At 46.0% G+C, this 14,418-nt stretch overlaps 1 protein-coding gene across 1 annotated transcript in view; it reads right to left on the bottom strand.

Moving 5' to 3' along the window:
• The window catches only part of LOC311161339 (autism susceptibility gene 2 protein homolog), a gene marked incomplete at both ends in the record, with an annotated part of 371,371 nt that extends 357,691 nt beyond the window's left edge, over positions 1–13,680 (bottom strand). The window contains one exon of the mRNA XM_084218846.1: positions 13,390–13,680. Coding sequence (XP_084074972.1) covers positions 13,390–13,680 — 291 coding nt within the window. The remainder of the gene's footprint in view (positions 1–13,389) is intronic.
• Between the last annotated feature and the right edge of the window lie 738 nt (positions 13,681–14,418).

Raw genomic sequence — 14,418 nt, 5'->3', positions numbered from 1 at the left:
TCAGAGAAGCAGCCCAGCATGGAGGACTTAAAAAAAAAACCAAACCTTAAATTTTCAAAGCCAGTTTTGTGGGGTTTATATTCTGTGTATTCTTCCATGTTGTAAGTGGCATTTCCTGATGAGATAACTTGTCAGTGTGGATGGTGGGCCCTGACCAACACGATGCAGGGTGAGGTGTGGCCATGGCCCTCAGAGCTGCAGCTCATATCATGCACAAGAGACACCTCCTTGCCCATGCCATCGAAAGGATCTTCTATCAGATATTTCCAATAAATAAACAAACCCTTCCCTAACCTGTAACATAAACCAACACACTGCAGTGCAGCCTATCCTCATGAAAACGTGGTGACCCACACTCTAACACTGTAATCTAATCCTTGAACTAAAGACAGTTTAATGCCTTTACAAATCCATATGTTTTCTAATACCACCATTGCTGTCAGCAGACTACAGGAGCGCCTCTTTGAAGATGGAAGGAAAATGACAAAGCACATCATTGTGAAGGCAATTATATGCTGCAGTAACCATTTTACAATGGCCCATATGGGCTGTATTTCAACAACGCAATTTCCAAATCTGCCTCAGCAAACATATATCTCTGTCCCAATCCCAGGTAGATTTTGCAAAACAAAATAAGACTGCAGCCAGAACAAATCGAAAATATGGATAACAGATGTAAAAATATGCCAACAAGGACACCAGAGCAATTTTTTGTCGGAGTACCAAACAAAGAGAGCAGCCACAGCAGACCTCACGAGGCCATTCACAGCAAAGCTGCCCATTCAAGGGACTTAGAGACCCGGGTTTATCAGAAATCTGATTATACACTCGTGTGCTCTCCTATGCAGCTGCCCAATTCACTGCTGCAGCCACCAGCCCATCCACCTCCCCAGGGAGCACAGGGCAGGGGAGCTCCACTCCCAGCTTAGAAACTAAAATCAGATGTGAACCAAGGCTGTGCTTGCTTACTCCAAATCCTCTCTGACATCCAGGACCAGGGCCCAAATAAAGGGAAACGAGGGGAAAAAAAACAACAAAAAAACCCCACAAAATCTCTCTTATCCTTACCCTTGTGATGGCAGTTTCAGAGGCCTGCTCTGTTCACCTTGTTGCCTGTGGTGGCTGGGGCCATGCCAGCAGCCCAGCATCACCTCCAGCAGCCCCAGGGCTGCTCTCTGCCTGGCTCCTTAGGAGGCACAGAGCAGTGAAACTGCAGCTCCAACCCAAAATCTCCTGCTTCCTGTTGACAGAGAAGCAGGAGCCAGAGCTGAGGAGCCGCCTTCACAGGGCAAAATTGTACAAAAGCTGTACTACAGTGAAAAGGGGGTTTAATTGTGCTTCTTTCCAGTAGTCCTGTGCAGTGGTTCATTGCTTTTGAAGGCTCTGCACTGGGTACCTGTTTGGGGATATCTCTGTGCCAGTGCCATAGTTTTTATGGGGCTCTGGGGCCACACTCAGGCCCTCCAGGCAGAGTCCAGGCTGCAGGACACCAGTTGGACAGTCCTGCATGTATTAGTAGCAGCAATAAAGACAGGAACTGACATGAACATATTTCTCCCAGAAATGAAAATAGTAATAAAAAATTTCTTAAGCTGCCTATAACAAAGACAGGAATGGTAAAGGTGAAAGCTTACAAGTTCATTCTTTACAAGCTAATTCATTAACAACAAACTGTCTGCATCAAATATCTTACATTTCAATGCCAAGGGCAACAAGCAAAGGAACACATGCACAGCGTGGAGCAAAAACCACCAACACAAGGGAAACATGGAACTGTGTATTCAGTAGCCAGGCTGCAAAGTGCATGATCCAGGTCTTATCATTGTCAGCTCCTCAAAATGATCTAGTGAATCTGGGCAAAAGCATTTCAAAGACTTTAATCCATGTGAAATATTGCTTCCTGGAACCGGAAATTCAATCCCTAGCAATGAAAACAAAAGCACACTCATAAATGCACCTTTCAACTCAGCCAATATAGCCATATTTAGGCTCATGCTCTCTCAAAAAAATCCTTTACTCATTAATATAAAGTAAACTTGAAATGATTGCTATAATTGCAGTTAAAAAATTAATAATGTTTTGAGATAAATGCAGATAAAAGCATGTTTTACTAATTATCTTTTGAAGCTTCGGCTCATGAAAGATTAAAGGTGGAAGAAAAGTTGTTGAAATATTGAAGACAAAAAATCCTACCATTTGAAATCACTTTGAAGCCATGTACCTCGTATAAGTGATCCTTAATGTCCAGATGTATTAAAAAAAGGAGTCTCTTTAATTCAGAAGAAGTCTAACAAAACATGCCAATTGGAATTTTTATGCCATCAGCTCCCTGGAAATTGGTGCTTTGCAGAATTCCAGACCAAAGTGGGATTTTCTTGTGGTTCATCCCCAGATGAGACAAAAAACTTCAAGCTCGAATTCAAAACTGAGTTCCAGAATTTCAGGTTTCATTGAGCTCTCCAGAGCTCCCATAGTATCGACCTACTTATAACTAGTTTCACACATCTAAGCAACCATCTGAGGAACCCACAAAAGATAGCACTTTTCCCACTCAGGGAGGAGGAGCTGGAGGCACAGACATCAGGGTTTAACAGGAGACCCTCATCACCAGCCACAGGGTTACTCACAAGCCACATGAAGACTTGTTTCTGTCCCCAGGCACTTAAAGGAATGCAGGTTATCTGGGGTGTGAATTACCCAAAAGCAAGGCTGGCAGTTCCATTCACAGCCCTGGAACTAACAAGGCAAATAATTCCCTTCCTGCTCCATACCACCAGCCTATTTGACATCAGCAGTTTGCAGCCTGAGCGTTAATTAGGAGAGCAGATCTATTGACCACAGGCTGAAATGGATGTCCACAACTCCACTGGAAATGCTGTAGGCTTCTGCAAATTGAAACAACTTGAAAAAAAAACTCTTAGGTAAAATTCCTAAGCAACTTTATAGCCATTTCAAGGACCTTGCAACGATTTCCATCAGATCTGAATTGGTGCAAAAGTATAAATTTTAGAAGTTTGCACCTGCAGCATAACAGAAGCAAAGCCTGTTGTTACAGGGCAGTTTTCAAAAAGCATTGAACTGTGCTCAAAAGCTACAGAGTGTCAATGTCAAGGACTCTTCAGTGCTCTGGAGCTTCAAGAGTCAGGGCAGATCAGAAATGGAGCAGCTGACACCTCTCTGCTGAGGGAGGGGTCCCACTGTAAAGAGCATTATTCCCCAGCAGCCCAGCCCCCTGCCAGCTATTTCTCCTTGCTCCTTTCCCCTCACCCTGCAGCCTTTAACCCTCTGCCCATCACAAAGCACGGTGACACCAAATTATTAAATTCTACCCTTGCTGCAAACCTGAGCAGGGCTAGGTAAATGATTAAATAGTTGGGTTTTTCATAACCACACATCCAAGGAAATTTGCCAATGTCTTTTTATTTGCATATCTGGCAGACTGCCCCAGACAACTAATACATAAGTGACAGCGTACAGGTGTATTAGTTTAGAGTTTGCCTTTAATCTAGAGGTGTCAATTTGCTTCTGTTTTAATTACATCCATCTTGATATGTTATTACAACCTCATGAAACTTCTTCATTATGTGAATGGCTATAAATACATACACATGACAAACAGTTGTTATAAATTTTCTGGTTCAGCAGTGGAGGCACAATATCTTAGCCCACACATCATGTTCATTTCAAATTGCAGATCTCCCTCTCCTCTCTACCCCACTCCATTTCCTTCCTTCTCTTTTCTTGTATCCAATACCAAAATATTTTCCCCCCTATATTTAATGGATTCTCTAATATTTACTAGTAGCAGCATCCCAATACAAATACTCTCAGTTTAGGGAACTGTTTCAGCCCTTGTGTGTTCTGGGCTGCACCTCTGTGAGATGTCTGTTTGCCATTAGGCAAATATAAGGAGATTGCACTGAGGCCTTATAAACATGCAAAGATCCTCTTTTGTAGCTACATAATTCACTGAGTTTTTCAATACACATTCTGAGGTTGAAAACTTGGCTAATCCATCCACCAGATGTATCTTTATGATCCCAGAACTCATTAAAATTTACTTTTTTTCCCCTCTTTTTTTTTTTAAAGTCCAGCAGACTCAGCTGTTGAGCTACATTAATTGCATTTTTTTTCCACAGTTAAAATGACTAATGCTAGCAGAGTCACTGCCTACAAGCACAATAGCCAGACAGTAAAAATTAGTAGGACTTCTAATCATTCAGTAATATCCAAATCCCATAAAATTAAGAGAGGCAATTTGGTCCTCTCAAAACAGATGGTTTTGATTTTCAGTATTTATTTTGAATTTTCTTTAAGGGGAAAAAAGAGAGAAGAAAAGACACAAATTCACACCAAAAGATTCCATTCAAAGGTCAAAGTACCCTTGACATGCATTAAACCCCACAACACCAACAGTCACAACATAAATTGTCCCCAACAGCAGCACTTCTTCCCTTGCCCTCTCACCACACAGACCCCTCGGAGGTCAAAACTACTTTCACTGCCCCAGCCCTCCACCAGTGCCCCCTCTGATGGATGCCACACCATGCCAGCCATGCCCATCAATCTGGAGCAAGCTGTGTGTTACCCGGCTCTTGCGACAGCAGCGTCTCCCACCTCCTTCCCCTGGGCATTCTGGAAACTGGGCAACAGATCCCAGGTTCTGGAGGACCCCTGGAAGACACTGATGGTACCCTCTGGAGGCACATGGTGCTAAACACCTGGATGTGCAGGGGACAAGAGGAAGGTGACAGAAGTTATCAGGAGCCAGGTGAAGACCAAAGCCACATTGCTGACAATGAGTCAGGTCCTCTGGCCACCTCTCTGCCATCCCCACCATCCATGTAAGCAAGGAGCCAGGTCCTTCTGCCACCTATCCTCTATTTCCACTTTCTGCAGAAGTAGATGTTTCATTAAAAAAAACACCAAAAACCAAAAGACAAACAAACAAACAAAAACCCAAAACAAACCTAAACAGATTATCAGACTGAAAGGTCTCAGGTCACTTAGGACTTCCAGAGAGAAAATAAACAAAAATCAGTGCCAAGAGCAATTATCACCATGTTTGTAACTCATCTCAGTCTCAGAAACAGGAAATGGTGAGCAAACAAAACAACATGGGCTGTCATGATTTGCCAGGAGGGAGAAGTTTCCCCACACAGGTTTTGTACCCTGCTCTCCTGTACCCAAGAGCCACCCGAGCATGGTCCTGGAGAAGTCAGTGGCAACAATTTCTGTCTTGCTGGTTCCACTTCACAGGCAAAGGAATTAAAATGCCTTTACTACAAGAGGAGGGTGAGTAAGGAGCAGCTGTAGGACACTCTAGAGCAACCTGCAAGAGGGTCCCCAAGGATGGGTCTCCTGGGACATGGTAACCAAACTGCAACAGGTAACAGGCAACAGTGGCTCTGGATTCCACTGACAGGTAAGCAGGTACCTGCACCAGGTATTACCACTGTTACACACTCTCCTCTAAAACACTGCTCCTCTCACAGTCAGCCTATGACACAAAAAGGCTGCTCACAAACTTTCATGAACTTGGCCTGGATCTGACTACTTAATTTCATGAGAGTGTACAACATGTTTTAAAGTCTGATACAACTGTTAGCATTACTGCACAACACACAAGTACCTCTTCAGAATTTCAGCCATCCAAATGTTAATCTAACCTAGAACCTCCTGGTGCCTACTTCTATCTGCTTCTGGTGTTCACTGTCATCCTACACCATCCACAAACCTGCTCCAGGTGGCTTTACACAAATGATGCTCAGCACAGGGCTTGTCCCAAAGGCTGAAAATGTTTGTCTGTTTTCATGAGCTCATCCAACAAAGGACAAGTCCAAGCTTGTGTCTGGATGGGGAGGATAGGTTGACAGCAGTTTTATTCTCAAACCATTAAATCTCCTTTGGCACCAAATAAAAGTAGGAAAAGAGACAATTTATAAGAGCACAAACTGTACAGGAGAAGAAGCTTCCACTTTAGGAAGCTGGCAAACACATGTGAGACAGATTAAAGGGTGATCATTCCTGGAAAGAACACTGAGCTGAACTCCTGCATGGCTCTGAGTAACTGTTCCTGTGTGGAGCTGGTGTATTAATCATATCAGTAATATGTGCATCAGCCAGCATTACACAATCAGAAGTTCAGCCAGCCAGAACTTGGGCACATCAGATACCAGCACACCTCTGCACATCTCCCATGCCTTTGTTTCAGGACATTTTAAAAACAGCAGGACTGAGATGCACACCAAATACCAAGTAAATCCACATGGAGCATATGCACCATGATCAAATTAAACCTCATGAGTAGGACCTCACAAACAGAATTGTATCTGCAGGGCCAAGGGAAAATCCACTTCTTTTGCTGACTTATTCCACCACTACTGCACAGAGGATGACAGAACCAAAACTCCTGGCTATGGTATTTACCAGACTGAAGACATAACCTTTTGGTTAAAACCTTCTCTCTCCACCACACGAGTGTGTGAACTTCAGCAGCAGTGTTGCCAAGATACAAGGAGAAAAATCTGAAGACATAAAGGTAACACACTATTTAAAGGCAAACAGTACAGCAGAGCTGAGCTGGGGATCTGACAAATTGCCACTGCACGTTCTGCTGTTACAGCAAAACAAATCCCTACCTGCATTAGCCATTCCTCATTACTTACAAAGTGGATTTTCATATCCATTTTACAACAAAGAAGTTTAGAGGACTATGATGTTCTGAAGTGGTCTTCACCATGGCTTGGCATTGAGTCAAAACGACAACAAACCCACTATACAAAACAATGCACGCAGCTGGTAATTTGTGGCACATGCAGAGCCAAACCCCAACAAGAACACAAGATACTGAACTGATAAATTATAAGGATGATGTACAAAAAGACAGAGAAAAGTTGGAAGCAATTTTCTCTTACAGAACCAAGGCAACACTGCAGTTCAAGTGCAGGAAAACTGAGAGTTAAACATTTACACATTTCAGCCTGCAACTTCCTAACTCCATTACCTTTTTATTAATTGCATATGAGACTTCACTAAACTTGAGCTTGGGCTATTTTTAAAACCTATGTGACTCAACTTATTGTTGCTCAGAACAAAGATTAAACTTCTAATTTAGCTGCAGATAATTACAATGCTGCAGGTCAGACCCCCAGTGTAATGTGGTAGGGTGTCCCAGTCAAACTGATAGGTGTTCAGAAAACCCCCCAAAAACAAGACTAGCAGAGCTGGGGGAAGGAGGGGATGATCTTCAGTGAGAGAGGAATCTTTCTGCCTTCCTCCCTGCTGAAGTTACTGGGATTAAGGACCCCTTAAGTAGGGACAGGTTTGGTTGAGTGCCTTCCCTTGGTACTGACAGCAGGGCTCTCACCAAGGAGCATTTTTGTACATACACAGCAATGGAACTTTCCTGAAACTTCCACTTTTGGTAACAACATCCCCCTCTGGCTCTCTGTGTTCCCATTCAGTCCCTGCTCTTTCTCTATTGATCTCAGTGTTGTAAGTCAATCTTTCAATTACTCAGACCCTTGATGTCTTTCTGATGATTTTTTTTTGCCTTTCCCTAATGATCATTTTCCTTCCAAGTTCCTGATCCTTTACCCTTATTTTATAAATCATAGAATCATATAACTGTTTAGGTTGGAAAAGGCCTCAAAGATCAGAGAGTCCAACCATTAACTCAGCACAGCCAGCCCCACTGCTAACCATGTGTCCAAGTGCCTCATCTACACTTCTTTTAACTCTCTCCAGGGATGGTGACTCCACCACTGCCCTGGATTTTACACTCCTTCAGTGCCAGCAAAGGCCCCAGGTATTTAATCAGAAAGGGCTTACTTACTCCCCCAAACAGCAAGAAAAAAAAGATGCCAAGGGAGGATAAGGGTGTCTTTTGTCTTTTGATGTGCAGCATATTTCTTGTTAGTGCTAATCTTAAGGAGCGGTGCTAGGGGAGATTAATTGAATCACATTCATCCAAAAGAACTTGTCCTTATAGTTTAAACCCTTCCTTCTTCAACTCAAGGCCATTGTGCCTCCTACTACCACCTATGGGAATGGCAAAAATCCCCACCTTCATTACATAGTTACCTTCAGGAATTTAAAAGAATATTTATGCAACAATCTCAATCCTTGGTCATTATCTGCCCGAAGAGACAGCTTCAGCTCTCCAACAGCTACTGAAATCAGCTGGAGTTAGGAGTGCCTTGCCTCCCAGAAAGATACCAAGCTTTTCAAAATAATTTTAAATTATCTTTAAAGTATTCAGGTACCCAAATGACAGCAATATATGTTTCAAACCTCACCCTATATATTCCTTTTGTGGAATATGCATCCTGCTGTTTCCAGTCCCACTTTCAGTCCGAGTTGCTGTTTTTTCAGGTCTGGTCACTGAGGTTTTCATGAAGATAGTCAGCTGCTCTGTCAAGGTTATCTCAAAATTTAATCTCAGGTCAGTTTACTGTTTCCTCTAAATACACAGTGAAAATAATAAATGCATCGCTTCGTATGATATCCCAGTGTCACACAAAACTTAATGCCTCTCCTCATCCCCAGATATCTTCATTTAGTTACTCCCTTCTTTTCTCTGCTGGTCTAAATCTGCAGACTTGCATGTGCAAACAGAGACTGGGACAAACACCTAAGCATCTAAGCAGTCAATAAACACAAGAAGGGCCACCAAGATTTGCTGACAGCACTAAGCAAACATCTGATGTTATGATGCTGCTGTGGTAAGGCAGGAAGATCAAATTCCTTTTGAAATATGAAGGGATAGAGACAAGGCAGAACAAACCTGCTTGAAATCTCAAAGAATTTAAGCAAACAGGCTAATCAGGTCAGCTAGAAGATTGGTGAGAAGAGAATGATTTGGGGAGGAAAAGCACACAGCAAGCCAAGCCATTCTGGTGTCCAGCTCAAAGCTTCTGCTGTCACACAGCCAAGCTATTTCTATTTTCAGTGGGCCATGCCTAGAGATGAGTATCACACACCAGTTATTAAAGCAAATTCCTGCATTCAGATGCATACACAGAGCCACACTGTCAGTGCACACAGACACACAACTGAGACCACAGGACCTTCAAAACCTTCCTGCTACTTGCACATTTTGTTTCTGTAGTGTCTCTGTTTTAAAGCCCAGATCAGGTGTTAAGCTTTACCCCATCTAGTCTCATGCTATCTCTGCAACTTGCAAAAGTGCTGCAGCTAACATTTGCCTAAACCACACAAACACCATGGAACAATTGCTTAAAAATTATTTACACTAGGTGGATGGAATCATCTGACACAGAATTTGAAGCTCATTAAACAGCTCCTTGACAAATATTTGTCAGCATTTCTCATTTGTAATTAATTATATTGGGCTTTACCTGACGATAATTTAGCACGGTCTCAAAACAGACTAATACCTGTGTGCTGAACAGAAATTAGCTCAGCAAATGCACACTGAGAAATTGTGACAGTTTTATGAAACAAGAATCCCCCTTTAAATGCGAGTCCCCCGCTTCCCACCCCATTTCTATCTGGGCTTTATAAATATCTGCGTCCCATTTCAGGCTTGTCAGATGAGCTGCCTGAGTTGAAGCTAAACAAACATCCGCAGAAAAAACTCATTACCTTACTCAGTGCTCAGAAAACCTGAAACCAACTGCTTACTCCATAGGGATGGTCAGAGCTGACTCAGGAAACATAAAGTACTTCCCAGGCTTTAAGCCATCTTAACATTCAGGTCAGATTTCCTTTCTCATCACAGCAAACCATCTTCACCACGGCACGTCAACAGCCATGTCACGTCAGTCTGCTGCCTGGACACCTCTGCACCAGGGGGTAGGAGGGAGACAAACATCTGCCTGAAATCTCACCCCACCAGAGAGCTCTGCAGAAGCCTCCTTGCCAGCACTGCCAGAGCACATCATGGACAAAGTCACTCCAACGGATTGATTTATCACATTCTGAGCAATGACCTTTCCCTGTCAAGCTGGTGTCTAAAATGCCCACCTGGGTTTGGAGAACCTCATGCTATTATTGCTGGTAACAAACACACCAGCAGTGCAGCACAGGCTCTTCCAAGCTGGGAAAAGCCACAGCTCAAAAAGCCACTGGTCACACCAGGACACCTCTCCACAGCACCCAAACACAGGCACAAAGTGTCTGTGCCTTCTTACTTATCCAGGCTGGATATTTGGGGAGCTCAGGGCAGCAGCGTGTGAGTAACTGCTCTGAAGTAAACCACAGGGCTTGCTGCTGTCAGTCCAGCAAGGCCACTCATGGGAGAATCTGGTAACCAGTTGTAGGACCACATCTCAGCTGCTTTACTACACATCAAGGGCTGATTTCTGAAGGTCAAGGCTACAAAATGCTCTCCAGTGTAGGGGACATGTCCCTGTGTAGCACACAGCTACATTGAAGTCTTGCAAGGCCAGGCAAAGATCAGTCTGGCCACATCCGCAATGACACTGGAATTGCTCAGCTGTCACTCCAAGAAGGAAAAAATCCACAGTGAGATTCCACTGTCTTCATTGTACTCCCTCTTGCTATGTATTCCCCCCACAAACATTAGAGACATCAAGGTACGGGGTGTCATAAATGCAGAGACAGATAACCAGAAGCAGATGGCCTCTATTTCAACACCAAACAATTTACACTTGAGAAGTATGACATGGCTACTGACACCTGGACAGAAAAGCAGTTCCCAGAGTGGGAGCTGGTTAAAGTTTTGCTTCAAGGGATGGGAACTTTATGAACATAACCATAACAGATTGGATGACTCCTCCTGAAGTTATAGTGGCATGGGATCTGTGTTCTTGTGCAGCACCTGTGCCCCTTTGCCATCCACAAGTTTCACACAACCTGGTATTTTGCACAGGTTGGGCTTTTTCAGTCACTCCAACAAAAAGCAAAAGCATTTAGTAAAAGCCATTTAGTAAAGGGTAAAAAGTAAAAGACAATTTAGTAAAAGGTGAAATCAAGCTGTGTGGAAGTTCTTGCTCCTTTTTTGGCAACTTGATACATAAGAAAGTCCTGGGTGACACCTCACACTCAGGCAACCCACAGCCCTACAGCTGCAAGGTTGTCCCCAGAAGCAGAGAGCTCAGCCATGTCCCTCCACGGTGGCTGTCCCCTCCTGCATGAGCCACCATCCACCCGTGTCCCCTCTTCTGAACCATGCCTAGATCCTCCAGTGGGTGAAATGTTCTGCACATTCCCTCTCAGGTTTTCACACCAAGCAGACACAACACTGTCTCTGCACCCTTTCAGCTGTGCTAAGCCCAAAACAAGGCTGAAGTTCAAGCCCAAGGCATGGGCTCAGAAAGTCTCGTCTACATTCTGGGCACGAGTGTCTTCTGGAACCTGGGGAAAATCTCCATGGCCTCCAATGAGCTGGGGGCAGACCCACAGCATGAGGTGTATTAACACCAGGACACCTCTCCACAGCACCCAAAGCTTCTTGACTCAACTCAAACAACATTAACACCTAAACATCTCACCAAGGCTGGGGTATCTCACTCCACCAGCCGCTCACAACCTCCTCAACAACACCAGAATTACAATAAAAACTTCAGGCTGCTGCATGCAACACACAGAGCAATTTCTGCCATGCTGGGGTTGTGCCTTAGACACCTTCATCTCCCTCTGATCTTCAGAAGCAAGTTTCTCAACGTGCACACGGAGCTGCAGGAAAAAGCACCTAACAACGATTTTGTGACATTATTTCTTAACGCAGCATGAAATCGTTAGGTCAAAACGTGCCACCTATCACATGAACATTAAAAGTATGTCAAGTCTCAGTGTGCAAGCTATTGTTTTATCTGAACGTGATATTAGCTGGCAGAACTGGGTAATGTATCTGTGCTCCTTTTTAGTGATACAGGATTATGAGAGGATGCAAGTAGTAGCCATGCTTGGCTTGGCAAAGAGAGCACAGCAATTATTTTCAAGTAGAAAATAAACAAATAAGAAGTGAAACAGAATAAAGACATTTTCTAAAATGCCCTACCAAGTTCTAAACTTGCTCTTCACTTCCTCTCCAAAAAGGACTACAGCCAAATTCTCGAGTCCTTATTCCCATAAAAATGCTTAATGACACAAACTAGGGCTTTGTTTGAGGAAAACCAGAATTTTGTCCAAAACAGAAGCATACAAATTTCTCTCCTGTCAATAAACACATATTCACACTTTTGGTCCCTCTTGTTTGAGCAGGGCACTTGTGGATGGGCTCACCAGGTGAGAAATGGTGGATAAATTGAATCTGGACATTACCTCAGCATTTGTTCCTTATTGCTTACATGAGTCTAACACCAACCATGTGGAGGTTTGTTGGAGTGAACAAATTCTCCCTTAATTACACCAGAGTAAGTTCTGTTGGAGGCATAGTGTGGATGGATACAGGTGTAACCAAAGACAAAATCTGGCTACAAAACAAGAAACAAAATAAAACAAATAAACAAATAAAGCCCTGAAATCCACTAAGTATTTCTCCTAAATATTTAAACATCTTAAAAGCAACATAGATTTTTTTTTTTTTTGTTAAACAATCAGTTTCACCTCCACATTTATTTTGACAGCTCATCATCGTTCCAGTTTTGCCTCCAGTGCACGTAAACCCAAATAAATCTCCTTTTCACCACAGCAAACTTCTCCCGATCAGAACTTACAAACAACAAAGCCCTTCAAACACACAGGCTGGAGGTCCCCTTCCATGGCAGCACCACCAGCACGACCCTGGCTGGGCTGACAGCGGTTCCACGCTCGCGAGTGGCTGGGCGGAGGGAGCGCGGAGAGGCGAGGCCGGGCCGGGCGCAGGGAAGCGACGCCCGGGAAGCCCCGCGGGGCTTCGCCTCCCTCCGCCCGGCCCGGCCTGGGCTTTGCCAGCCCCTTCGTTCGCGCTGGGGGATGACTCGAGCCGCCCACCGCGGGGCCCACTCGTGACACGCCGGCAGGGAGCGCGGCAGGCCGGGCGCCCCCCGCCCGCAGCGGCACCGCGACCGCCCCGAGAAACACGCGCGGCCGCCCCCCCCGCGGCCCCGCGGACACGAGTGGGCGGCCCCGCCGGGCCACGGCGGCGCGAGAAAAGTTTGATCCATGGGAGGGGAGGAGAAGCGCCGCCGGGGGACCGCGCACAACTCCCCGCTGCCCGCGCGGGGGGATGGCCCCGGCCCCGCCGCCCGCCGGGAGCGGCGCGCCGGGCTGCAGGTGTCGGCGGCAGGAGGGAGAAGGGAGGGCAGCGGGGCACCCCGGGGACGGGGAGGGGGCGGCGGGACCGCCCCTGCGGGCACCCCCGGCGGGCCGGCCCGGGGACCGGGGTCAGGGGCGGGGGGGTGTCCGGGGGGCGCCGCGGGGGCTCCCCCGCCGCTGCCCCCACACAATGAGGCGCACACAAAGCGCCGCCGCTCCTACCTCCAGCGCCTCGAAAGTGACGAAGCTGGACATCGCGAAACCGTCGATAATGTCCTCTTCGGCCGAGGAGGACTCCCGCCGCTTCCTCCGGGGGGGCCGCGGCCGGGACGGCGGCGGGGGCCCATTGTCTTCCTTCTCCGAGCCCGAGGAGGAGAGCGCGGCGGCCCCGGGGCCGGCGGCCCCGCCGGCGGCACAGCCGCGCCGCCCGCCTTTGGCTCGCCGCTCCCGGTCGCGCTGGGACCGCGATCGCCGCTTCTTCCGAAGCCCGTTGCATCGCGCCGGGCCATCCATGTCTCTCGCCGGCTCTCCCTCTCGCTCTCGTCCCCCCCCGCCCCACCGCAGCCACAAATCCGGCTCCCCCGGCGGAATAACGGGGGAGGGAGGGAGGGAGAGAGGGAAGGAGAAAGGGAGGGAGGAGAGGACAGCAAGGGGGTGGGGGGGATGAAAGAATCCGAGTGCGGTTCCACCACCACCAGCAGCAAGCACCAAATGTAAGAGATTCCTATAAGCGAGCCAAGGAAAGTAATGGCTGATCTCAGGTCGCCTTTGTAAAAAAAAAAAAAAAAAAAAAAAAAAAAAAAAAAAAAAAAAAAAAAAGCCACGGAGAGAAAGGAAAAAAAAAAAAAAGCTTCACCAAGCAGGCAATAAATCAGAATAGCGGAATGCTTTGATCAAGGGGCTGGGAGGGCGAGGATCTTCGAAAGAGAGGAAAAAAGGTTGAGAAGAAGGGGGAAAAAATAAAGAAAGGAGACCCGCTGGAAGGAGGGATCTGAGAGTATTTCCTTGCACAAAATTTATTTTCTTTCTTCCTTGCCTCCCCAACTAAAAGAAGTTCCAGGGGGGGAAAAATATATATGTAGATGTACAGAACTCCCTTTCTGTCTGCGTGTGTGTGTGTGTGTGTGTGTGTGTGTGCAGGGAAGGGTGCAGCCTTCCCCTCCCCACCAACAGGCACTCCTCTCCCCCTCCTCCTTTATCTCCCTGGATCAAACACAATAATAATAATAACGATGCATCCAGATGCAATTT

Source organism: Fringilla coelebs (genome assembly GCF_963513975.1).
Source record: "Fringilla coelebs genome assembly, chromosome: 20".
NCBI lineage: Eukaryota > Metazoa > Chordata > Aves > Passeriformes > Fringillidae > Fringilla > Fringilla coelebs.
The sequence above is the reverse complement of the archived record's forward strand: the minus strand, read 5'-3'. Positions and strand labels throughout refer to the sequence as shown.